Source organism: Schistocerca americana, chromosome 1 (assembly GCF_021461395.2).
Source record: "Schistocerca americana isolate TAMUIC-IGC-003095 chromosome 1, iqSchAmer2.1, whole genome shotgun sequence".
Classification (NCBI taxonomy): Eukaryota; Metazoa; Arthropoda; class Insecta; order Orthoptera; family Acrididae; genus Schistocerca; species Schistocerca americana.
The window spans coordinates 248,435,506-248,461,364 of NC_060119.1; the positions used below are offsets into that span (position 1 = coordinate 248,435,506).

General features: G+C 43.2%; 1 protein-coding gene and 1 pseudogene across 1 annotated transcript in view; both read left to right on the forward strand.

The window, feature by feature from the left end:
• LOC124555160 (nitric oxide synthase, salivary gland) overlaps window positions 1-25,859 on the forward strand; it is a 693,873-nt gene that overhangs the window by 482,589 nt on the left and 185,425 nt on the right. Inside the window, exons 6-7 of the mRNA XM_047129021.1 lie at window positions 19,478-19,617; window positions 24,803-24,977. Coding sequence (XP_046984977.1) covers window positions 19,478-19,617; window positions 24,803-24,977 — 315 coding nt within the window. The remainder of the gene's footprint in view (window positions 1-19,477; window positions 19,618-24,802; window positions 24,978-25,859) is intronic.
• Window positions 9,099-9,216, forward strand: LOC124555000 (annotated as a pseudogene).

Genomic DNA, 25,859 nt, shown 5'->3' on the forward strand with positions numbered 1-25,859 from the left:
GTAAGGAATGAGGAGGTTCTATGCAGAATCGGAGAGGAAAGGAATATGTGGAAAACACTGATAAGGAGAAGGGACAGGATGATAGGACATCTGCTAAGACATGAGGGAATGACTTCCATGGTACTAGAGGGAGCTGTAGAGGGCAAAAACTGTAGAGGAAGACAGAGATTAGAATACGTCAAGCAAATAATTGGGGACGTAGGTTACAAGTGCTACTCTGAGATGAAGAGGTTAGCACAGGAAAGGAATTCGTGGCGGGCCGCATTAAACCAGTCAGTAGACTGATGACCAAAAAAAAAAAAGTGATTGAATTTTGCTACCTCAGAAACCAAAAGACGATTAACAGACAAGTCAAGAATATAATAAGCAGAGTATCACGGGCGTAGAGAGCATAGCTCACTAAAGTATACATACTAGCGTCAAGCAGGAGATTCCTTATAATGTACGTACGGAGCACAGCTCTGATCACCGATGAACCATGAAGTGGAAAAGCTGGAAATGAAGAGACTTGAAGCGTCTGAGATGTGTCGTTATAGCAGAATTTTGAAATATGTGTGAACTGATAATATACGGGAGCGGAGGTTCTCCGGAGAATCGGCGAGAAAAGGATTATGTGGAGGGCACTGACTAGAAGAAGGGACAAGTCGATTAGTCATGTGTTAAGGCATCAAGGAATTACTTTCATGGTGTGCAATGGACCGTACAGAGGTTAAAACTGTGGGAGAAGACAGAGATTAGAGCATACACAGCTAAAAAAGTTTAGGATGTTCGGTGACTGTGCGGTCCCGAGGTGATGATATTGGCACAGGATAGGAGAACGTGGTGGGGCACAACAAACCAACTAGAAGACTGGTGGCCCAGGAAAACAAAGATTAATCTCGTGTGTGGCAGTGATACGACTAAAGTCAGCGTCCACTTTTGAACCACGTTTCCATCTCAAAACGTTGTTTTAGGATAGCTAACGCAAGCAAGAATTAAAGCATAAAATACTATAATACAGCTATAGCAGTTCTGTTCTATTATTTGCTCTGTTCAAGTAGTTTTAAAAGTGTTACATTAGTCGGTTTCGTTTACGTTTTTTTTTTTCATTTCATTCACTATTTATGTAATCCTGATGAGCCATCTGCGATGGGGCGTCAAAGGAATACCTTAAAAACGTGATAAACATTCGATTTTCCGACCTATTTGTCTGCAAGTTGACGCTTTAGAGAAATCGCAACAGGAGGCAGCAAACTGCATAAAATTGAAACGCTGCCACATTACCAGTTTATAATGGTTGCACCGCTTGCGACAGACACAAACGAAGGACAGCGTTCTGTCATTGCTGAGCAGCGAAGACACGAAACCTCTTGAAGTTCTTCGACAAATGAATGTCCAGTGTGGTGAAGCAAGTTTGTCTCTACAACAAGTGTACAATTTCAGTAGGAAGTTCAGAAACGGTATGAATCTGTGCCAAATACACCCCGCCCAGCTCAGATACGTCGCGTTGTGATACCAGAGTCTGCAGCAGCAGTTGAATGATGGGCAATCGCCGTGTGACGGTGTATGAAACAGTCGCAGATCTGAACGTTAGCCATGGCTCAACATATCACATTGTCTGAAACATGCTTAGAAGTCGCGAAGTGGCTGCAAGATGGGTGACACGTCATCTCACGCCAGAACTGAAAGATGTCAAATTAAACACCTTTCAGCCGGCCGTTGTAGCCGAGCGGTTCTAGACGCTTCAGTCGAGAACCGCGCGACCGCTACGGTCGCAGGTTCGAATCCTGCCTCGGGCATGGATGTGTGTGATGTCCTAAGGTTAGTTAGGTTTAAGTAGTTCTAAGTTCTAGGGGACTGGTGACTCAGATGTTAAGTCCCATTGTGCTCAGAGCCATTTAATCCATTTTTTAAACACCTTTCAGTCGTCTAGTTTCCAAACTTATTTGGCTACCAGTTTCGGCGATTTACTAAGCCATCTTCAGGCCCCTGACCAATGTGTAAGAAGATTCCACCTCGGTTCATATAAAAACAGGGGCAGGCAGCACTGCTATTAGTAGATTCCTGCTTGCTATAGCGATACCTTAAATCTGCCGACTGTTGTTGCCCCAGTTTTTATCAGAACCGAGGTGGAATCTTCCTACAAAACGGTTAGGGGCCTGAAGGTGGCGCAGTAAATCGCCGAAACAGATAGCCAAATAAAATAAGTTTGTAAACTAGACGGCTGAAAGGCGTTTAATTTGACATCCTGTATCGAACATGCGAGTCACGCAACCATCTCTGAAAAGATGGACATACAGAGAACTAAAAGAGTTACTCGTTGGCGTATGTGTAAAACTTTCGCGGCGCTATGAACCATAAGGTGCTGGCTTTCTTGCGAGAATCGTTGCAGGAGATGAAACCTTGGTCCCACTGCCCCCCAAGCCAAAACAGAAAGAGAAAGCTAAAAATAGCGTTATTTCTCATCGCCAAAACTAAAGAAGTTTCCGGCGCAGTCATCTGTAGGCAAGATTGTGATGACTCTGTTCTGTGCTGACTGGAACACTACTCGACTAAGGAAAACACAATCTCTAGTGCGTCGTATTTCGATTTATTCAAATGGTTCAAATGGCTCTAAGCACTATGGGACTTAACAACTAAGGTCATCAGACCCCTAGACTTAGAACTACTTAGACCTAACTAACCTAAGGACATCATACACATCCATGGTCGAGGCAGGATTCGAACCTGCGACCGTAGCGGTCGCGCGGTTCCAGACTGAAGCGCCTAGAACCGCTCGGCCTTCGACTTATTCAAAAGTCATTTTCGGCGGACATTCGGATCGAAACGATGTGGATGTCTGACTGCAGGTGTCACTGTGCAGCATGGAAAAGCTTAACCTCAAACTGCCCGTGCAATAGATGCAATCATCCAAGCGATTACATGTTTGGACAAATCAAAGCGGCAAAGAAAGGGAAAAAATTTCGTTCCGACAAAGAAGTGAACCACGTGGTGGCTGCGCATTCCAGAGTAATTCATACACTTTCTGTGCACTGCCTGAAATGTCTAAAGGGAGGCTATGTCACGAACACCGTACACATGTGTTTCACGTTCCCTCAATAAATCAATTGTAGAAATTGAGAAATCATATGACTCACCCACCATATTTTTGGAAAACTTCACTTCATAGAACATGAATGCTTAATGTGTGCTAATATTGTGATACGTACGTCGGAACCTATCTCAATGTTTGCACTTCAGACCACTGTACATCCTAAGGAATCACCCGTTTCAATTCGTGGTACCACCAGTAACGCCCTGCCTTGGTCTTTACTGCTGGTTCTGAGAGTGGAGGTGAGAGTGGGTAATTAATTAGTCAGTGTACACAGCTTCTCAAGTTCGTGAGAAGACGCATATTAGACGTAACACCGTTACAGGATGACTAAAATAGCGGGATTCTTGGAGAAGTTGTAATCTTATAATAAGTTGTGCGTTGTGGGAGTCGCCGCAGCCGCCGCCACCGCTTGTCGCGCTAAGCACTTTGTGAGCTGCTTTGGAACTGCCGCCGATGGGTGAGGGCGTAGTCTGTTGCAACCTTCTGGCGACTCCGTTACCTTCATACTACTTTATCACCATTAAACGATAAACTGCTTTATTAATATTGCATGAGAGTAAAACTCAACAGCAAACCAACAGAGACAACAATAGTTCAGGTATACCTTTACATACCAACGTCGCAAACTAAAGATGAAGAGATAGAGGGAGTATATGAGAATATTAAACATATAATGCAGTACGTAAAGGGAGATGAAAATCTAACAGTCATGGGGGACTGGAAAGCAGTTGTAGCGGAAGGAAAGAAGGAAGAGTTACGGGAGAATGTGGGCTTGGTACAAGGAAACTGCAAAAAGGTGGGAATGTAAGGAGATGGGACCTGGATAAACTGAAAGAACCAGAGGTTCTACAGAGTTTCAGGGAGAGCATAAGGGAACAATTGACAGGAATGGGGGAAAGAAATACAGTAGAAGAAGAATAGGTAGCTTTGAGGGATGAAATAGTGAAGGCAGCAGAGGATCAAATAGGTAAAAAAGACGAGGGCTAGTAGAAACCCTTGAGTAACAGAAGAAATATTGAATTTAATTGATGAAAGGAGAAAATATAAAAATGCAGTAAATGAAGCAGGCAAAAAGGAATACAAACGTCTCAAAAATGAGATCGAAAGGAAGTGCAAAATGGCTAAGCAGGGATGGCTAGAGGACAAATGTAAAGATGTAGAGGCTTATTTCACGAGGGGTAAGATAGATACTGCCTACAGGAAAATTAAAGAGACCTTTGGAGAAAAGAGAGCCACTTGTACGAATATCAAGAGCTCAGATGGAAACCCAGTTCTAAGCAAAGAAGGGAAAGCAGAAAGGTGGAAGGAGTATACAAGGGGCCTAAACAAGGGCGATGTACTTGAGGACAATATTATGGAAATGGAAGAGGATGAAGATGAAATGGGAGATATGATTCTGCGTGAAGAGTTTGACAGAGTACTGAAAGACCTAAGTCGAAACAAGGCCCCCGGCGTAGACAACATTCCATTAGAACTACTGACAGCCTTGGGAGAGCCAGTCCTGACAAAACTCTACCATCTGGTGAACAAGATGTATGAGACAGGCGAAATACCGTCAGACTTCAAGAATAATATAATAATTCCTATCCCAAAGAAAGCAGGTGTTGACAGATGCGAAAATTACCGAACTATCAGTTTAATAAGTCACAGCTGCAAAATACTAACGCGAATTCTTCACAGACGAATGGAAAAACTGATAGAAGCCGACCTCGGGGAAGACCAGTTTGGATTCCGTAGAAATGTTGGAACACGTGAGGCAGTACTGACCCTACGACTTATCTTAGAAGAAAGATTAAGGAAAGGCAAACCTACGTTTCTAGCATTTGTGGACTTAGAGAAGGCTTTTGACAATGTTGATTGGAATACTCTCATTCAAATTCTGAAGGTGGCAGGGGTAAGATACAGGGAGCGAAAGGCTATTTACAATTTGTACAGAAACCAGATGGCAGTTATAAGAGTCGAGGGACATGAAAGGGAAGCAGCGGTTGGGAAGGGAGTGTGACAGGGTTGTAGCCTCTCCCCGATGTTCTTCAATCTGTATATTGAGCACGCAGTAAAGGAAACAAAAGAAAAGTTCGGAGTAGGTATTATAATCCATGGAGAAGAAATAAAAACTTTGAGGTTCGCCGATGACTTTGTAATTCTGTCAGAGACAGCAAAGAACTTGGAAAAGCAGTTGAACGGAATTGTCAGTGTCTTGAAAGGAGGATGTAAGATGAACATCAACAAAGGCAAAACGATAATAATGGAATGTAGTCGAATTAAGTCGGGTGATGCTGAGGGAATTAGATTAGGAAATGAGACACTTAAAGTAGTTAAGGAATTTTGTTATTTGGGGAGCAAAATAACTGATGATGGTCGAAGTAGAAAGGATTTAAAATGTAGACTGGCAATGGCAAGGAAAGCGTTTCTGAAGAAGAAAAATTTGTTAACATCGAGTATAGGTTTAAGTGTCAGGAAGTCGTTTCTGAAAGTATTTGTATGGAGTGTAGCCATGTATGGAAGTGAAACGTGGACGATAAATAGTTTAGACAAGAAAAGAATAGAAGCTTTCGAAATGTGGTGCTACAGAAAAATGCTGAAGATTAGATGGGTAGATCACATAACTAATGTGGAGGTATTGAATAGGATTGGGGAGAAGAGGAGCTTGTGGCACAACTTGACTAAAAAAGGGATCGGTTGGTAGGACATGTTCTGAGACATCGAGGGATCAGCAATTTAGTATTGGAGGACAGCGTGGAGGGTAATAATCGTAGAGGGAGACCATGAGATGAATACACTACGCAGATTCAGAAGGATGTAGGCTGCAGTAGGTACTGGGAGTTGAAGAAGCTTGCACAGGATAGAGTAGCATGGAGAGCTGCATCAAACCAGTCTCAGGACTGAAGACCACAACAACAACAACAACAACAAAGAATGTAGGTAGAATAATGATAACAAGAAGGGACAGGATGCTAGGACATCTGTTAAGACATCACGGAATGACTTCCATGACACTAGAGGGAGTTGTAGAGGAAGGGAGCGTTTGGAATACATCCTGCAAATAATTGAGGACAGAGATTGCAAGTGCTACTCTGAGATGAAGAGGTTAGCACAGGAGAGGAATTCGTGGCGGGCCGCATCAAATCAGTCAGAACACTGATGACTCAAAAAATAGAGTAAAAATATTCCTTGTTTTACACTCCAGACGTGCTCGATATCTGCAGATGTGCTCGACACAAGGCTTCAGACAAATAATGGCAACGGGCTGATCGAAAAGACATATTGTAAATTTGTAAATGTCTAAACCGTCACCATCACCTGCACTTCGATTAATATGGTTTCTGAGTCACCTCACGATGATAGTTTTTTAATGTATGGACAATTGTTTCCTTATCGTACACAAGATGATACATCAGATCAGTTTTACACTGCTAAAGTATTAATTTTTGGAAATTTAAAAAATGAGATACATATCCACTTCTTTCTGTGGTTCCAGTATATATTTGCCCTTAACTACAAGGAATTTTTTACAACACTGGTGCCGCTAGCGGATGCTGTGCATCTTTTATCTTTTTTAAGCATTCTATTATCTTTTCGGTATGTCTAAAGATCGTTTCAGCCCGTGCTTGGCCGACACTTGGCATATGCGATCCGTAATCTTGTCAATGTAGGGACGAAAACTTTCCTAATGGGACGCTGTTGTTCCGTATGAGCGCTGATTTTCTCTCTTCTTGGAGTGCGGGATCCACCTCCTTACTGAGGAAACCAAAAAGCAGTCGATAAGTAAGTCATCTCGTAAATAAACCAGCTCGCAAATTCTGCTAGTCCTGTTCACCAACGTTTCAAATGGCGCCTCTTTTTTCGTCTTGGGTCCAGTGTTGGTACCCTCTACACAACTCTATAAATTCGGGGGCGCCAGTGGCCTTTGATGCTGTTGCCGTTTTACCTCTGAAGATGTCTCCCGCACTCGGAGACGAAACGTTAGTGAACAGTTTTATACATGACCACGACCGCCCTACCCGGAAGCTTCAACTGAAGAAAACACCTGCCTTGAAAGCCTGCATCGTACGACTGCTACTAAATTTTCAAATTCTTTAATCGTCACTAGAGCTAGAGATGATGCTGTGGTGTCACCGCCAAACTTGCTAGGTGGTAGCCTTTAAATCGGCCGCGGTCCGCTAGTATACGTCGGACCCGCGTGTCGCCACTGTCAGTGATTGCAGACCGAGCGCCACCACACGGCAGGTCTAGAGAGACTTCCTAGCACTCGCCCCAGTTGTACAGCCCACTTTGCTAGCGATGCTACACTGACAAATACGCTCTCATTCGCCGAGACGATAGTTAGCATAGCCTTCAGCTACGTCATTTGCTACGACCTAGCAAGGCGCCATTACCAGTTATATTGAGCTTATTATTAATGTACCGTCAAGAGCGATGTACACCAATTGTGGATTAAAGTTAAGTATTACATCAACTACGTACTTTATTTGCTACTAAAAATTCCCTTAACTGTTCCAGACCTCACGCCAGCCTGCTTGTAATTAAACGCGTGCATTTCGCCCTCCTCTAGCAACACCGTGTTGGCTCTTCTGCCAACACATCAGATGCCTTACACAAGACTCAATCTAATCATTCTGACAGAATGTCATTTAAACAATTCCAAATGATATGACGCATTGGCTTTCTTCCCTAGTTCATTAGCAGCTGTCCATCAAATCTCATGTCATAAGTAATTTTCCCTTCTGTTAACATTGCCGCAGGCCCGTGAAGAGAATACCTCGTGAACATTACTAATTGCGCTCGCTAGCCTTTCCTATGAACTCATCTAGACGACAACAGTCTATAAGCAAACATTTTTGTTCACATTTATCACGTTGTTGGCGGAGAGTTCATAAACTTTAACTATGAAGTTTATATCATCCATTGGCCACTCACAACTTCTAGAAGTGTGAAACATGAATTGTGAAACACCCTACATTTTACGTGATAGTGGAATATGTAAGAATTACTGACTGACTGGATTTCGGTTAAGACGTTGTTCCAGGGAACGCCCCAAATGTTTCATCTTCAATAAGAATTTGTTTATTTCTTCTAAAAATACAATGATAGAAATTTCTTTGATTCTAAAATATGTTGACTACGCTCCTGCAAACTATTTAAGTTTGCTTTTGTATATTGTTTCATATCCTTTAGAGCACATATTGTTTAGGTGCTAACAATACCATGTTTGGAGAATAAATTATAGGATTGGATTTCTCCTGTTTATGCAGGACGTAAATTATTCTTATGCCACTTTTCTCGTCAGTACTTAATCAGCACAGTCAAATCCTCAGTCGTAGTTTTCGTCGACGTTCTTGTCATCATACACACGCTCCTCTGCGAATCTGGATGTGGAAAAGCACTGTACATCTTGTTTTCATTAACAGAACGCACATGTTCGCTAAACACTAGAGTTCATACTCTGGAAAAATATCATACACATAATTCCGGAGATTGCAAGTGCCGAAAAGTTCAAGAATTATTGCACAATCAGCTTAAGAGTTCATGCAGCCAAGATGCTGACAAGAATAGCACACATAAGGATGGAAAATAAGGTTGAGGATCTGTTAGGTGCCGATTAGGATGCTTTGAGAAAGGTAAAGGCACCAGAGAGGCGACTCTGACGTTGCAGCTAATGATGGAAGCAAAACTGAAGAAAAATCAATAGACGTTCATAGGATTTGTTGATCCGGAAAAAGCGTACGAGAGTTTAAATGGTGCAAGATGTTCGAAATTCTGAGAAAAATAGGGGTAGGCTGTAGAGAAAGACGGGTAATATGCAACATAAACAAGAGCTAATAATAGGACTGGAAGATGAGAAACGAAGTTCTAGGATTAAAAAATGTGTAAGAGGGGGATGTAGTTTTTCGTCCCTACTGTTTAATCTACATATCGAAGAAGAAATGACGGAAATAAAAGAAAGGTTTAAGAGTGGAACTAAATTTAAAGTGAAGGGATATCAATGATATGATTCGTCGATGATATTGTTATCCTCAGCGGAAGTTCCAACGGCCTTGCCGCAGTAGTAACACCGGTTCCCGTCAGATCACCGAAGTTAAGCGCTGTCGGGCTGGGCTATCACTTGGATGGGTGACCATCCGGTCTGCCCAGCGCTGTTGGCAAGCGGGGTGCACTCAGCCCTTGTGAGACAAACTGAGGAACTACTTGATTGAGAAGTAGCGGCTCCGGTCTCGGAAACTGACATGAGGCCGAGAGAGCGGTGTGCTGACCACATGCCCCTCCATATCCGCATCCAGTGATGCCTATGGGCTGAGGATGACACGGCGGCCGGTCCGTGCCGTTGGGCCTTCCAAGGACTGTTTGGACGGAATATATATACATCAGCGAAATTGAGATACAATTACAGGATCTGTGAATGAACAGTCTAGTGAGAACAGGATTTGGATTGAGAGTAAGTCGAAGAAAGACGAATATAATGAGAAGCAGCAGAAATAAGAACAGTGAGAAACTTACATCAGGACTGGTAACCATGAAGTAGTTAAAATTAAGGAATTATGCTACCTATGCAGCAAAATAACCCCCTGGCGGAAGGAGCAAGGACGAATTGAAAGGCAGACTAGCGCTGGGAAAAAGGACATTCCAGAGCAAGAGAAATCTACTATATCAAGCATTGGCCTTAATTTGAGGAAGAAATTTCTGATAATGTACGTTTGGAGCACAGCACTGTATGGTAGTGAAACGTGGACCTTGAGAAATCTTGAACAGAAGAGAAACGAAGCATTCGATACGTGGTGCTACAGAAGAATATTGAAAATTAGGTGTACTGATAAGATAAGAAATGAGGAGCTTCTCCACAGGATCGCGTGGAAAGGAACGTACGGAAAACACCGATAAGAAGAAGGGGCAGAATGATAGGACATTAGTTAATACATCAGGGAATAACTTCGATGTTGCTAGAGAGAGCTGCAGAGGGCAACATCTGCAGAGGAAGACAGATATTGGAATACATTCAGCAAATAATTAAGGACTTAAGTGGAAATTGTTGCTCCGAGATAAAGAGGTGGGCAGAGGAGAGGAATTCATGGCAGGTCCCATGAAACCATTGGGAAGATTAATGACTAAAATAAAAAAAGAAGCAACTTCAGGTGATTGGCCGTCGAGCAACAGCTGCAGCTACGCTCACACCTCGAGTGCAGTTGGCCACAGACAGCTTGAAAGGTGGAAAAAAAAATAGTAGAGAACAATGAGTCAACTGTAGCTGGAATGACACTGGCTTCCCTGCTAAGAAGTTGCCTCTCCGCTTTAGAACTCAACGGGAGCGTCAGTTGCAGTATCCCCCACATCAAGGTCTGTGTTTAAATGAAATAACGACCGACTTAATTGCTTTACGCGGAAGAGAAAAACAACTGCTCCCGACGGCCTGAGAATCTCCATTTGCTTTTAGGACGATTGGGATTTCCGTAATTCTGAGCTTCAAGTCTGAGCTGGCGTCGTAACGGCAGCGTTAGCGGCGGCGTGTAGCGGCTGCGCCTATCAGAAATGCCCCGGATCCTCAGTAATGCGTCAGTGTTTGGCCCCGAGGTATCTCTGCTTCACACCTGAAACTCACGGCTGTTAAGTTAACAAGCTAAATCGCACCATTTGCTGCGAAAACATTCATTTCGATTCATTGAACGATCTATGAAGCTATTTCAGACTCGCAATCATCTATTCAGTGTATATCGTAACAACGGAAAATGAGGCAGGTGGAAGTATACAATACAAAGGAGAAGCAAAGGGATTCCAGTAAACAAGATTCCGCGAAGCAGCCATTTGCGAGATACTTATGGGCGTGTGATCACGAGTCACTACTGCTTTCAATAGGAAACACTGTCCAAGTTTGGACAAATGAATTTGTAATGGAAACTTTTCGATTAAGCCTCCAAGTAATTGGGCTAATGTAAGGCAAGTGAAGCGTAGTAAGATTCCTTTGAAGACAATTTCTGCGAAGATTTACAAACGTGAAGTGAATGGCAAAGAACGTAAACTCCATAGAACAAAAATTGTGTACATAGAAGCCAAAAAAAGGAGCAATAAACGACAGTAAGTAAATCGTACATCACATTCATAATAAAAGAACGCAGAAATGTATTCTGTATGCAGATTTACAGAACCACCACTGATGATGTTTTGACAATTCAAACGAAATACATCTGATATAACATTTCTTCATTTGGTTTGCTAAATTGGACATGTGACGACAGTAAATATCGAACCCGAGCCAAAGGTTGAACAGTCGTGTAAACTATCATCTACGATATGAGAACTGTTTCTGGCGGACCGCTTGAATTTGCGGGTGTAACGGCCAGATTGGCTAACTTCATTGCTAATTATCTCCGAAATGATGCAACGTATCGAACTTTCTTCTTAACTATTATTTCTCAACACAACGTATCCCGAAACACCGTTATATCTACATCAACACCATAGTCCGCAAGCTACCTAATCGCGTGTGGCGGAGGGTACTTTTTGTACCACTGACTGAGCCCTCCAAACCTGTTCCACTCGCGAGTAGAGTCTGGGAAGAATGATTGGCAGTAAGCCTCTGTATTGGCTCTAATTTCTCGAATTTTCTCCTCATGCTCATTGCTCGAGATCTATGTTGGGGGAAGTAATATGTTGTCCGACTCTTCCCGGAAAATGCTCTCTCGAAATTTCAAATCTCTCCGTGATGCACAGCGCCTCTCCTGTAACGTCTGCGAATGGAGTTCGTTGAGCATCTTATCTTCGTAACGCTATCGTGCCGACTAAACAATCCTGTGACGAAATGTGCCGCTCTTCGTTGGATCTTCTCTCGCTCTGTTCTATCAGTTCTATGTAGTAGGGATCCCAGACAGATGGACAGTACTCAAGAATGGATCGAACAAGCATCTTCGAACAAGCGTCTTCTAAGCCACTTCCTTCGTGGATGAGTTACATTTCTTCAAGATTCTTCATATGTATCTGAGTGTGGCATCTGCTTTTCCCACTATTTGGTTTATATGGTCACTCCACTTAAGGTCGCACCGGATAGATATTCCTAGATACTTTACATCAGATACTGTTGCCAGCGGTTTGTCATAAATAGTGTAGCTACCCAGTAGTAAATTTGTTATCCTATGAATGCGCAGTATGTTACATTTATTTACGTTCTAGGTCAACTGCCAGAGCCTGCTCCATTCATCAATTCTCTGGGGATCGTTCTGAAAATCGTTACTGTCTTCTGGCGTTGCTACTTTGTTACAGACAACGGCGTCAACTGCAAACAGCCTTAGAGAGCTTTCTACCAAATCATATGTATACATTGTAAACAGCACCCGTTCAAAACACTTCCTTGGGGTACGCCGGAGATTACATTTACATATGTCGATTTTGTTCCATTAAGAGTGACGTGTTGAGCTCTGTCTGCAAGGAAATCTCGACTCCAGTCACGAATCTGCTCCGATACTCGATAAGCTAGTATTTTTTTCACTAAACAGCTGTGCGGGACGGTGCCGAATGCCTTTCTGAAGTCAAGGAAAGCGATATCAACTGTAACACCATTGTTTACCACACTGTGGATCTCATGGAGGAACAGAGCGAGCTGAGATTCGCAGGATCTCTCTTTGCGGAAGCCATGTTGATTCTTATAGAGGAGATTTTCCTTCTCCAAGCACGTCAGAATTCTTGAGCATAAAACGTGCAGCATAATTCTATAACAGTCTTTTCAGATTGTTTCTGACCACTCTGTATATCTGGAAGTACAGGACATGTCTAGTACACCGCATCAAATCAGTATTACTGAAATTAATAACCCAATTGCATATGCGTGGAGTTTGTTCTTAAGGACATGTCCGAAAGAACAGCCGCCATTTTCATCACGCAGCCACTATGAATCGAGACACGAAGGAATTGACGACTTTAGCTGCCAGTGGGCATTGATTTAAATCAATGGAGAAAGTTGAAAATTTGTGCCACATCGGAATGCAATATCTATGAACCACCACTGATGATACTTTGGTAATTTAAGCGAAATGGAAGCCCATGGAAATAATAATTGATATATAACAGTAAATGCTGAAGATGGTCATCCAAAATAGTCTTTAATTTTTCTTCGATATAACTTTCTGCTGTGCCATGATGCGATTGAGCCGACCAACTATCATACATGTGATCTACCAGTCACTAAAAAATACAAACAAAATTTTAACTGTAGAATTAAAATTTTTAGTGTGATGGTGTTACAGTGACCTGCATATTCCGGTATCAAATATTGCTTCATCTAAGCCTTCACTTGTGATACGAGACTGGTTCCAGTCTCCGCTGCCACTTGGTCTTTTTGCGACAAATGGTTCGCCATCCGCTATGCGCAGCTACTGACTCAAACACAACGCCATCCCGTTTGTCATCTATTTGTCCTCATTTCTGAGGATTCTTCTTGCGTTGTGACATCTACAATCTCCAACGACTTGCTATACCATCCAAGAAATAGTAAATACTTGCAGCTATGCATCTGCATTAAATTAAACCCAAAAAGTTGTCAGAAAACAACGGGAAAAGACAACGGAACGAGGTACAGTGGTACCTCAGGCACAGCAGCTCACTGTCGAGTATAACAATTCCTACCTCACATCCAAAAAATGGTTAATATTAAAGGAACCATCTCGGCATTTGGCATAACCATGAAAAACCTAAATCTGACGTTGCTAACGCACGCTTGCGTGGCGGCCCTCGACTCGGGGCTAATGCAATTAGAATCCTGGTGATCGATGAAATGTTCACTGCCAGGGTATGCCTAGCAAGGGAAGCAGAGGTGGTGGCAGAAAATTCCTAATCATCAGTCTTTGTGCCAATGTTCTGGATGAAATTGCAATCCTCTCTCCAGTGTGTCATGAAGTGACGGCATGTAACACTGCTAATGTATGTTATATGGCCCATCTAAGAGGACACGGGATTGCAGCTGTTCACAAACTTGTTGATATAAGAAATATCAACAGTCGTTCTTTTTACAAAATATATAATTGAGCAGCCAGTTTCGACACTGCTTTAATGTCACTTTCAGGTCCCATACGCAAACTGAATGGTGATATCCAACCATCAGTGCATTAGAACTGGTACCGTGACAGTGACTGGAGTACGAACACTGTGTAAATAGAAATGCATGAGACCAATGATGGCACCTGTCTTAATGCATCGATGATTCACTTTGCATAGGAGCCTGAAGATGACACTAATGCAGTGTCAAAACTGGTCTCGTAGTTAACATATTTTATTTAAAAAAACGCGGTTGTTGGTATTCCTTATTTCTACAAGTTGTTAATGGTGATCCGTCCGTCGGATAGGGACTTCTAGCTCGACCGCCCCCTTCGTGCAATTCTAAAGAAGTTGGCAACCTGCCGCCACTGGATTTCACACCCTCCCTTCTATCATCATCATCGAGCGACACAAACATAACACTACAGTACACACATCCGTTATACTCATCTACACTAAAAAAATACGCATTCTATACAACTCTCAAACATCCACAAGAAAAGGGGCCAATGTGCACTTAGGAAGACCACCCGCTTAACGGCTGAACCCATCCATAGGATTTTCCAACCAACAATGCCATACATACATACATATATTAAAGGCTGATGCCTTGAAGATGCAACCACTCTAATCTGTCGTACCGAGCGAGGTGGTGCAGTGGTTAGCACACTGAACAACTCGCATTCGGGGGTTGGGGACGTTTCAAACCGACGTCTGGCCATCCTGATTAAGGTTGCCGTGGTTCCCCTAAATCGCTTCAGCCAAATACTGGGATGGTTGCTTTGAAAGGGCACGACTGACTTCTTTCCCCATCCTTCCCTAATCCGATGGGACCGATGACCATGCTGTTTGGTACCTTCCTCCCAAATCAACCAACCAACCAAGCTTCTGTCATTGGCTGTCCCATGTACCTGAAACACCTTACCATCATTTCGATGTCTTCCATGTCAAATGGTTCAAATGGCTCTGAGCACTATGGGACTTAACTTCTGAGGTCATCAGTCCCCTAGAACTTAGAACTACTTAAACCTAACTGACCTACGGACATCACACAAATCCATGCCTGAGGCAGGATTCGAACCTGCGACCGTAGCGGTCGCGCGGTTCGAGACTGCAGCGCCTAGCACCGCTCGGCCACTCCAGCCGGCTCTTCCATGTCCTTCACCTTAGGTCATACTCTTTCTTTCTCTCCCAGCACTTTACCTTTAAGAATATCAATGATGAAGTTGTTGTGTCTGATGAGATATATAACAAATTTTACTTTCGTCGTTTTCATTTCCTTAAATTATCGTATCTCTTCGTTGAAGTTGTTGTTGTTGTGGTCTTCAGTCCCAAGACTGGTTTGATGCAGCTCTCCATGCTACTCTATCCTGTGCAAGCTTCTTCATCTCCCAGTACCTACTGCAACCTACATCCTTTTGAATCTGCTTAGTGTATACATCTCTTGGTCTCCCTCTATCATTTTTACCCTCCACGCTGCCCTCCAATACTAAATTGGTGATCCCTTGATACCTTAGAAGATGTCCTACCAACCGATCCCTTCTTCTAGTCAAGTTGTGCCACAAACTTCTCTTCTCCCCAATCCTATTCAATACTTCCTCATTAGTTATGTGATCTACCCATCTAATCTTCAGCATTCTTCTGTAGCACCACATTTCGAAAGCTTCTATTCTCTTCTTGTCCAAACTATTTCTTCGTCGATCTCCTTCCTTTAATTATCTTCTCTCTTCGTTTATCCGTTTCCTTCAATTATATTCTCCCTTTGGTTTCCCTTTCTGTCCTGATCATTCTTGTCATTTTTCCACCATATCCAGATTTCAGTAGCGTCAAGTAGATTTTTTTTCCCAATTTACTAGTCCTACTTTCACTTCCATAAAACAGTATCTTACATACATATCATTTTGCAAAAGTTTTCTAAAGTTTATATGCACATGTCTCCCAGTTAAAAAGTTTGTCGTTGTCGTTAAAGCATTCAATCCTTCACGTCCCTTAAGCATCTATTGTCTCTGTTATCATACTAGGGCATGCTGAAAAGTAACGCCTCCGAATTTTTGTGGGAAAACTCATAAAGCCTTTTAAATAAAACAAACAGTATTAACATTCTACATCTTTTTAGCCCTCTGCCGCTAAAGGGCTCCAAATTTTAGCGTGTAACATGGGCGTGTGTAACGTAAATATATTGGTGCTTGAGAAACAGAGTGCTATAACCGAGTGTCGAATTCGAAGAGTTGTCCACACATGGAGCGCCCTCTCGTTCAGCACGACAACGCCAGTCCGCACACGAGCGCTGCGACACCTGCAAGCATCCGACGCTTTGAGTTCACTGTCACGATCATCCTCCAGACAGTCCCGACTTGGCCCCATTCGATTTTCGTCTGTACCCAAAACTTCACACCGATGAAGCGGTGCAAGCAGAAGTGAGGTTGACGCTCCGTCAACAAAGTCAAATATTCTACAGTCACGGTATCAACAAACAGGTCTCTCGTTGGTAGACGTGTTCGCTGCGAGGGTGACAACATTGTGAAATAAATTTGTAGACATGAATAATACAGATGTAGAATCTTAATAACGTTTCTTTTATTTAAAAGGCTTTAAGAGTTTTCACATAAAAAAATTCGACGGCAATACTTCTGATTACGCCCTGGTACTATCGAGAAAACTAAATTGTTTCACCTGACGCGTTCTGACGTCATCTGCCGTCGTATTGGTTCTAATTTCTCCCACATTTTCCCGTATTACCATTGCTTTTGTTTTCCATTTGTTCACTTTTAGCTTCTATAGACTGAGAGTGTCCGACAGGTTCAAAAAATGGTTCAAATGGCTCTGAGCACTGTGGGACTTAACATCTGAGCTCATTAGTCCCCTATAACGTAGAACTACTTAAAACTAACTAACCTAAGGACATCACACACATCCATGCCCGAGGCAGGATTCGAACCTGCGAGCGCAGCAACAGCACGTTTCCAGACTGAAGCGCCTAGAACCGCTCGGCCACCCTCAATGAACTCATTGAATAAATATTAAGATAGGGAACATCCTTGCCCAACTCATTTTCTAATACTGTCAATGCTGTACGATATTTATGTGAGCGTGCTTAAAAGTAATGGATCCAAATTTTTTATTCTGTTCTTAATATCAGTTGAGGTATTGGATGTCATGCATATTACTCGGTCGACTTTCCCGCTCCACTGATGCAAGTTGCAACCACCTGCCGCTAGAGGGCTCCGAATTGTAGCGTGTAATATGGCGTGAGAAACAGCGTGCTGTAATCGAGTTTCTAACCGCAGAAAACGTGACTCCAACTGAAATGGATAAAAGAATGAAAGTTGTGCACTGCGGTGGTGATTGTATCGCCTTCGCTAGTGTGTGGCGTTCGTTTGCTACGAGACTCATCGGAATCGGGCTGAGAAAATCGTCAGATAACACAGACACAGCTCTCAAGTGAGTGTGGGATATAACGAGATCATGTATAGGCTGTCAATGCAAAACTGCCATACTGTGTGCACCGCGGGTGCCTCGAATGCTCCCTTCTGACGTTTAAGAGAGGACACTGGACATGTCTCAACAGTTTATTTGCTTTTTGCGTCGCGTCCGACATCGTACATAGTGGTAAGGAGAGGTGGGCTACAGAGTGGTTCACCAGTTGTCGTCGTAAGAAAGCCAGACAGGATCAGAAACGATGAGCGGACAAGCAAATGCAATAAACAAAAGCTTTGTTTAACTGGTAGCTTTCTCCAAGCGCACAAAGACTCATTCAAATAATGAGGCAAGAAACATAGTCCAGCTAATACAATAGCAACAAGGATGAGACTCACTGAACTATAGCACAAACGATGGTGTCGGAGCCGCGATTAGGTGCTGATTGTCCATTGCCGCTGGAGGCGTGGCTCAGCGGGTGTGCACCGTTGGGTCCGCTGGATCCCGAACGACCACTATCGCGATCTGCTGGAAACCTGCAATTCCATCGCCACCTTTGAGACGCCTGTGGCCTGGTGTCGACGTCTTATATCCCTTTTTGAGCATGAGGGTGATAGATTCCTAAACAACACTGTGACAGGTAATCAAAGCTGGATTCACCATTTTGATCTCAGAAACAGGAAAACGTCAATGGAGGCCCGCCACAAAGGATCAGCGAGGTCAAAAGAGTTCCACATCATGTCATCAACAAGTAAATTCATGCTCAAAGTATTCTGGGATGTTCAAGATGTGGGGCGTTTGGAATTTGTTGTAACTGACAATTCGAACGTTTTTTACAACACAACTTTTATTTACGTGAGTCTACATGGAAATGACTGAATAAAAACGAAAAGTCACAATCACAAAGCCAGTAAGAATTTCCTACTAAAGGCAACAAAAGATAACTTCTAATTTTCTCACAAGAGTCCTTTGTAACACACATACACTTAATTCCAAGTCCTATTTCGATGACGAAGACGTAGTTTTCCGTGTAGACGTCCTTAAGGTCGGTATTCGGCGTGAACTGACGTCTCGAACTCCCTCTGCAGTAAGTAGTACACGGAATGTCTGTTTACAAAACAGCCGATGTTTACCATTGCTTACGCCTTTGGGCATAGACAACCTCGGTCCTGTGTCGTGTTAGATGTGTTGCCGGCCTGCAGGGGCTACCTTGGCGACGGCGTAAGAGAATTCATACCCAAAGGCACCACCATAAACTCTTCAAGGTACTGTGGGACCATTAGAAAACTGAAAGGACGAATTCAAAGAGTTCGTCCACACATTTAGTACCCTCTCCTCCAGATGACAACGTCAGATCACACACCAGTGCTGTGATGTCTGCAAGTCAGCCGCTGTAGCCGAGCAGTCCTAGGCACTTCAGTCCGGAACATCACTGCTGCTACGGTCACAGTTTCGAATCCTGCCTCGGGCATGGATGTGTGTGATGCCCTTAGGTTAGTTGGGTTTAAGTAGCTCTAAGTTCTAGGGGACTGATGACCTCAGATGTTAACTCCCATAGTGCTTAGAGGCATTTTTTTTGCAACAATCCAACGCCTTTGGTACACTGTCATCTATCACCCCTCTTACAGCCCCGACTTGATCCCATCTGATTTTCATCTGTTTCCGAAACTTAAAGGATGCCTTCCAATCTTAATAAAATTAGTTTTATTTAACAATTTTCTAAGAAAAAATTTGGAGGCACTATTTTTCAGTACGCCCCAGTATTTTAATTTTATCTAAATGTGGATTGCTGGACGTGGAACGGTAGCCCAGACCTCCCGAATGTGAGTCCAGTGTGTTAACGACTGTCCCGTATCTCTCGGTCCTATGACACGATATGTCCACGATGTATCGTAAGTTCGCCCCCTTGGTGGAAGAGATTGTTCAGCACAGCTTGCTCTTGCCGTTAATAATCGGCTTATATTTTGTCCACAGCTGTGTCTGAAGCTGGGCTGGAAGAGCGCGCGCACGAAGTTCGACATCCTGCCGCTGGTGCTGTCGGCCAACGGACACGACCCGGACTGCTTCGACATCCCGCCAGAGCTGGTGATGCGCATCCCGCTCAGCCACCCCACGTAAGTATCTCGTGTTTCTTTATTAAAAAAATCCGTCATGGGGAACCGAAGTTCTCGTTTCGTCACACAGCACCCTGAAAGCCACGGATCAAGGCAGTCAGGCAGATGCTGTATTCGTTGACTTCAGAAAAGCATTTGACTCCGTACCATACATACACTTTCGCTAACGAAATTACAATCATATGGGGCACCAAATGAAATTTATCACTAGATGAAGTATTACCTCGTAGGGCAATGCAGCATGTTATGTAGGATGGAAAGTCACCAACAAATGTACGAGGGACGTCCCGAAAGTAAATTTCGTCATTGTTTTTCACACAGAAACTTTATTGCAAAAAAACACCATAGCACCCTGAGCCATACATCTCGCACTAGTTTTCGACGTCGTCACCCCTGGCATTGAGACATTTGTCGTAATGTGCAATCAGTTTGAAGAAATTACTCAGGTAAAACTCTCTGCCCTGCGATTCAAAGAATTGTCGCACTGCCTGCTCTACCTCAACACTGGTTTGGAAGTGACGTCACGAGAGAACCGTTTTCAATGCAGGTAACAGATGGAAGTCCAATGGGGCAATATCGAGGCTGCAGTCTGTGTGGTACAATCTCACCCATCCACTTGACGAGACACGACCTCGTCACTAAACACGGTCTGTAGCCGTTCACGAATCACAGACACACTAGCCCTATGTGCCCATTCAAACCGGATAACAGCACGCATTTCCATCCACGACCACGCTGTCAGTACACGTCCGTCTGCCGTAGTGATGTACGTATGCTCGAACAACCTTGGACATGGTGATGTGCTGCTAATCTCTCTTCTTCGGCGCTCTACACATGCCTCATTCCTCCTCTGCTGACGTCTCTTTCATCGTTGAACCAGCAATGCGTGTAGATTCAAATGACATTTGTTTGTTTCACCTGGTGTACCATCTTCCCTTTCAGGAAAGTGACGCAACATACTTTCGGAACGTGTCTCGTCCACGTCATTTAAGACGTGGTCCAGGGAAGTGTCTTGAGACTCTGCCTCTTCTGATGTATGATAATGACACGGCACAGATTATTAAACGTAACACACATTTACGAGTATTTATAATAAAACACTGTAGGAAGGATGCTGCATAAATACTGAGCCACATCTTGATAAGATTTCAAAGGTACAGAGACGACAAATTGCTTTAATTCTAGCAATACCAGCGCATTTTCTGTAACGCGGCTTACCAACGGGAGAAGAGTGTACGTTGCGTCCACTCTAAAAAAGTTTTATAAAATTCTTTAATTGTTAATGATTTATATTAACATTATACCTTTTAACGCGGTACTGATGTATAAATAGGGCCTTGAACCAGAAGATTTTTTTAGCGCCTCTTAGAAATAGCAAAGCAATTTCAGCAACGATTACTAGCAGGCTTGAGGTACTTCATGCCCATCACAAAAAATATAAACAATGCAAATTTCGTTAACTGGTGTTGACCTTTACTCACAACATACTTTTTAATGAGATACTGATATACAAGTGAGCTCCTCAACCTGAGAATGTTGAAACTATATTCTTTGTGGAAAGTAACACCAAGCACATGATTTAAATTTATAGGTTAAATTTAATTGAAAAATTAAAATATCTGGCAGAATAATTCATTGAAAATAATATTTTTTTTAAACCAACTGGCGGGAGTACAGTATTTTTCAAGAGGTAGGCATAAGAATCTCCCTTCCCCCTCCCCCCCCCCCCCCCCCCCGCCCCAACCCTTGGTATTGTGAAGGTTAAAGATCGAAGAGTGTAAAACTTCCTACTTCTACAAACTGAAGAAAACACAGTATCATAGAACTGCAGCATTAGTAATTCGTGCAAATACCTGAGTGTAACATTCTGTAGCGAAAGATCGCACATGCTCGGATGGCAACTTCAGTTCACTGGTAGCAACCTGGCAAAATGCAATCAGTCTACAAAGGAGAGCAGATAAAATGTTCTCCATTTCCGTGTCACCTCAGTTGACATATAACTCTCAAGTTTTCTACCGGAAGACGATGGCGGCAACAGCTGTCGAAAGCCTGAGGCCTTCATCTCGACTCACTCGGGTTGAAAACCGAGAAAGTTTTATCCAATACTTCCGTCGCGAAACATTCAGAGGATACAAAGAAGATCGCTTACAAGACCCAACCTGAAACATCGCTCAAGCATGTGGTGCCATACTAAATAGGACCAACACAAAGAAGGACAGAAAGAATCAACACAGGTTTGTAGACACTCAGGGACCTCGTTCGGCAGACGTTTGAAGACAGACCTCCAGCTATCTCGCGAAAGTCTATTCACAGAGTTTCAAGAATCGGTATTAACTGAGGAATCTAGGAATTTATAGCAGATCCTTCTACGTCACTCCCGTAGAGGCCGCAAATATAAGATAACACTAATTATATTACGCAGAGGCATTTAAGCTATTTTTCCCCTCGCTCCATCAATGATTGTAAAAGGAACAAACCCTAACGTGTCGTACCATGCTAATTACCCTCTGCCATGCACTTCACTGTCTTGGGATACTTCCGAGCTGACCTTCAAATCCGTCGTTACATCTTGTACTGTCACTCGAGTGCAAGATAGGCAGTTTACGGGGTATTATCCCATCTGATCGCGGGCAGATCCTTGTTAGAAACAGAAAAATAAATCATCGTTTGGGGGACTGATTCACCATACAGAAAAGATCAACCTTCGATTAAATAAAAAGGAAGGGTGTCAACATAAACAGCACAATGTGAATTCCACTGTTAAGCACAGAAGAGAGAGCGGATAGTTGCAAGGAGTACATTGAAAGACTCTACGAGGGGTGGAACAATTATCTGTCGACGTGACTGAGGAAGAAATCGGAGACTATATGGAAGACATAGCTTATCCAGTATCAGAGTCAGAGTTTAATGGAGCTTGGGAGACTTGCGATTAAATGAGGCAGAAGGAGTTGATAATGTTCTTTCGGAATTTCTAAAACCATTGAGTGATGTAGCAACGAAGTGACTATACAAGTTAGTGTGTAGAATCTATGTAAGTGGAGACATACTGTTAGACTTTCAGAAAAATATCGTCTATAGAATCCAAAAGATACCGAGTGAAAATAATTTCGAGAGCTATCAGCCTACGACTCATTCATTTATGTTGCTGACGAGAGTAATACACAGAAGAATGGTAAAAAATTCACGATGTGTTAGACGACGATCAGTTTGGCTTTCGGGAAGATAAGAGCAACAGAGAGGCTGTTCTGACGTAAAGCCTGACAGCGAAGCAAGACCTAAGAAAAATCAAGACGCTTTATAAGGAGTTTTCGACCTAGAAAAAGCGTTTGACCATGTAAAATGATGAAATATGTTAGAAATTCTGAGAAAAATATGTGTAATCTATACAGAAAGACCGGTAATGTACAATATCTGCAAGAACTAAGAAGGGACGGTAAGAATGGAATACTAAGATGTAAGAGCTCGGATTAAAATAGGATGTAAGACGGGGATGTTTTCTTCGGCCCCTACAGCACAAGGTGTACTTTGAGGAAGCAATGGAGAAAATAAAAGAAATATTCCACAATGGGATTAAAATTCAGGCTGAAGGATAGGATTCGCTGATAGGATTCACTGATAAAATTATCCTGAGTGAAAGTGAACAGTAATGAAGGAACTTGTTGAGTCGAATGAACTGTTTAATGAATACGGAATATGGACTGAGAATAACCCAAAGAAAGACGAAGGTAACGAGAATGAACAAAAACGAATTTGGCAGTAAACGTGATGTCAAAACCGGCTCCACGAAGTAGAAGAAGTTAAGCAATTCTGCTACCTTGGAAGCAAAATAACACACGACAAATGAAACAAGAAGTTAAGTACCGGGTGATCAAAAAGTCAGTATAAATTTGAAAACTTAATAAACCACGGAATAATGTAGATAGAGAGGTAAAAAGTGACAAACATGCTTGGAAAGACATGGGGTTTTATTAGAATAAAAAAAAACACCCGATATTGCTAGACGCGTGAAAGATCTCTTGCGCGCGTCGTTTGGTGATGATCGTGTGCTCAGCCGCCACTTTCGTCATGCTTGGCCTCCCAGGTCCCCAGACCTCAGTTCGTGCGATTATTGGCTTTGGGGTTACCTGAAGTCGCAAGTGTATCGTGATCGACCGACATCTCTAGGGATGCTGAAAGACAACATCCGACGCCAATGCCTCACCATAACTCCGGACATGCTTTACAGTGCTGTTCACAACATTATTCCTGGACTACAGCTATTGCTGAGGAGTGATGGTGGACATATTGAGCATTTCCTGTAAAGAACATTATCTTTGCTTTGTCTAACTTTGTTATGCTGATTATTGCTATTCTGATCAGATGAAGTGCCATCTGTCGGACATTTTTTGAACGTTTGTATTTTTTTGGTTCTAATAAAACCCCATGTCATTCCAAGCATGTGTGTCGATTTGTACCTCTCTACATTATTCCGTGATTTCTTCAGTTTTCAAATTTGTACTGACTTTTTGATCACCCAGTAGATTAAAACGGGCAAAGAAGGCATTCCTGGTCAAAACAAATCTGCTAGTACCAAATATGGCCTTAATCTGAAGAAGAAATTTCTGAGAACGTACGTTTCGAACACAGCGTTACCTAAAAATGAGAGAATCGAAGTGTTTGCGCTATAGAATGATGTTGAAAATTAAGAGGACTGATAAAAAATGAGGAGGTTCCCGATACAATCGGCGTGGAAGGAAATATGTGGAAAGCACTGACAAGAAGAAGGGACAGACTGATGAGACATATGTTAAGATATCAGAGAATAACTTCTGTGGTACAAGAGAGTGCTGTAGAGGATAAACACAGTAGAGGAAGGCAGAGACTGGAATACATCTAACAGATAAGCGAGGAAATAGGGTGAAAATGCTACGCTGAACTGGAGAGGTTGGTACAAAGATTGTCATTAACAGATGTTTGGGAACCTCTTTCGCCACGTCTGGTCAAGTATGTACCGTGAATATTATGATTTCGGAGAAATTCGCCCCGTCATTGTCATCTACTGCTAGCATCAACGTCTTTGTGACAGGAATCACCATCGACTGCACCAGAAGACAGAGGCCCAACAGTATCGCAAATCTTTATCTTTGGCAGGAAGCTGTGCTCACTGCCGTGTTCTCCACTATCTCACTCACCGTTTGTGCCGCAGGTACGAGTGGTTCGAGAAGTTGGGCCTGGAGTGGTACGTGCTGCCCGCCGTATCCAACATGCTGTTCGACTGTGGAGGCCTCGAGTTTACGGGCGCGCCCTTCAACGGCTGGTACATGAGCAGCGAGATCGGCTGTCGCAACCTGTGCGACACACACCGCTACAACATGCTGGAGGTGAGTGCCAACAGCCGCTCTTCTCGTACTTACGCTTACTGCCGTTGTTGAACGGGTGTCAGCGGCTAACTGTAAGTCAGACCACTACATTGATCAGCTGGTAGGTCGCTGGAGGGAGTTGGCACCACATCTGCACACACAACTACACTACTGGCCATTAAAATTGCTACACCAAGAAGAAATGCAGATGATAAACGGGTATTCATTGGACAAAACTGACATGTGGTTACATTTTCACGCAAACTGGGTGCATAGATCCTGAGAAATCAGTACCCAGAACAACCTCAACTGGCCGCAATAACGGCCTTGATACGTCTGGGCATTGAATCAAACAGAGCTTGGATGGCGTGTACAGGTACAGCTGCCCAGGGAGCTTCAACACGATACCGCAGTTCATCAAGAGTAGTGACTGACGTTTTCAATTGGTGAGAGATCTGGAGAATGTGCTGGCCAGGGCAGCATTCGAACATTTTCCCCATCCAGAATGGCCCGTGTAAGACCTGCAACATGCGGTCGTGCATTATCCTGCTTATACCTCCCGAGGAGATCACGAATGTAAAATTAGAGAGATTAGAGCGCGCACTGAGGCTTTCAGACAGTCGTTCTTCCCGCGAACCATACGCGACTGAAACAGGAAAGGGAGGTAATTACAGTGGCACGTAAAGTGCCCTCCGCCACACACCGTTGGGTGGCTTGCGGAGTATAAATGTAGATGTAGAAATGTAGGATTTCGCAGGGATCGAATGAAGGGTAGAGCCACAGGTCGTAACACATCCGAAATGTAACGTTCACTGTTCAAAGTGCCGTCAATGCGAACAAGAGGTGACCGAGACGTGTAACCAATGGCAGCTCATACCATCACGCCGGGTGATACGCCAGTAT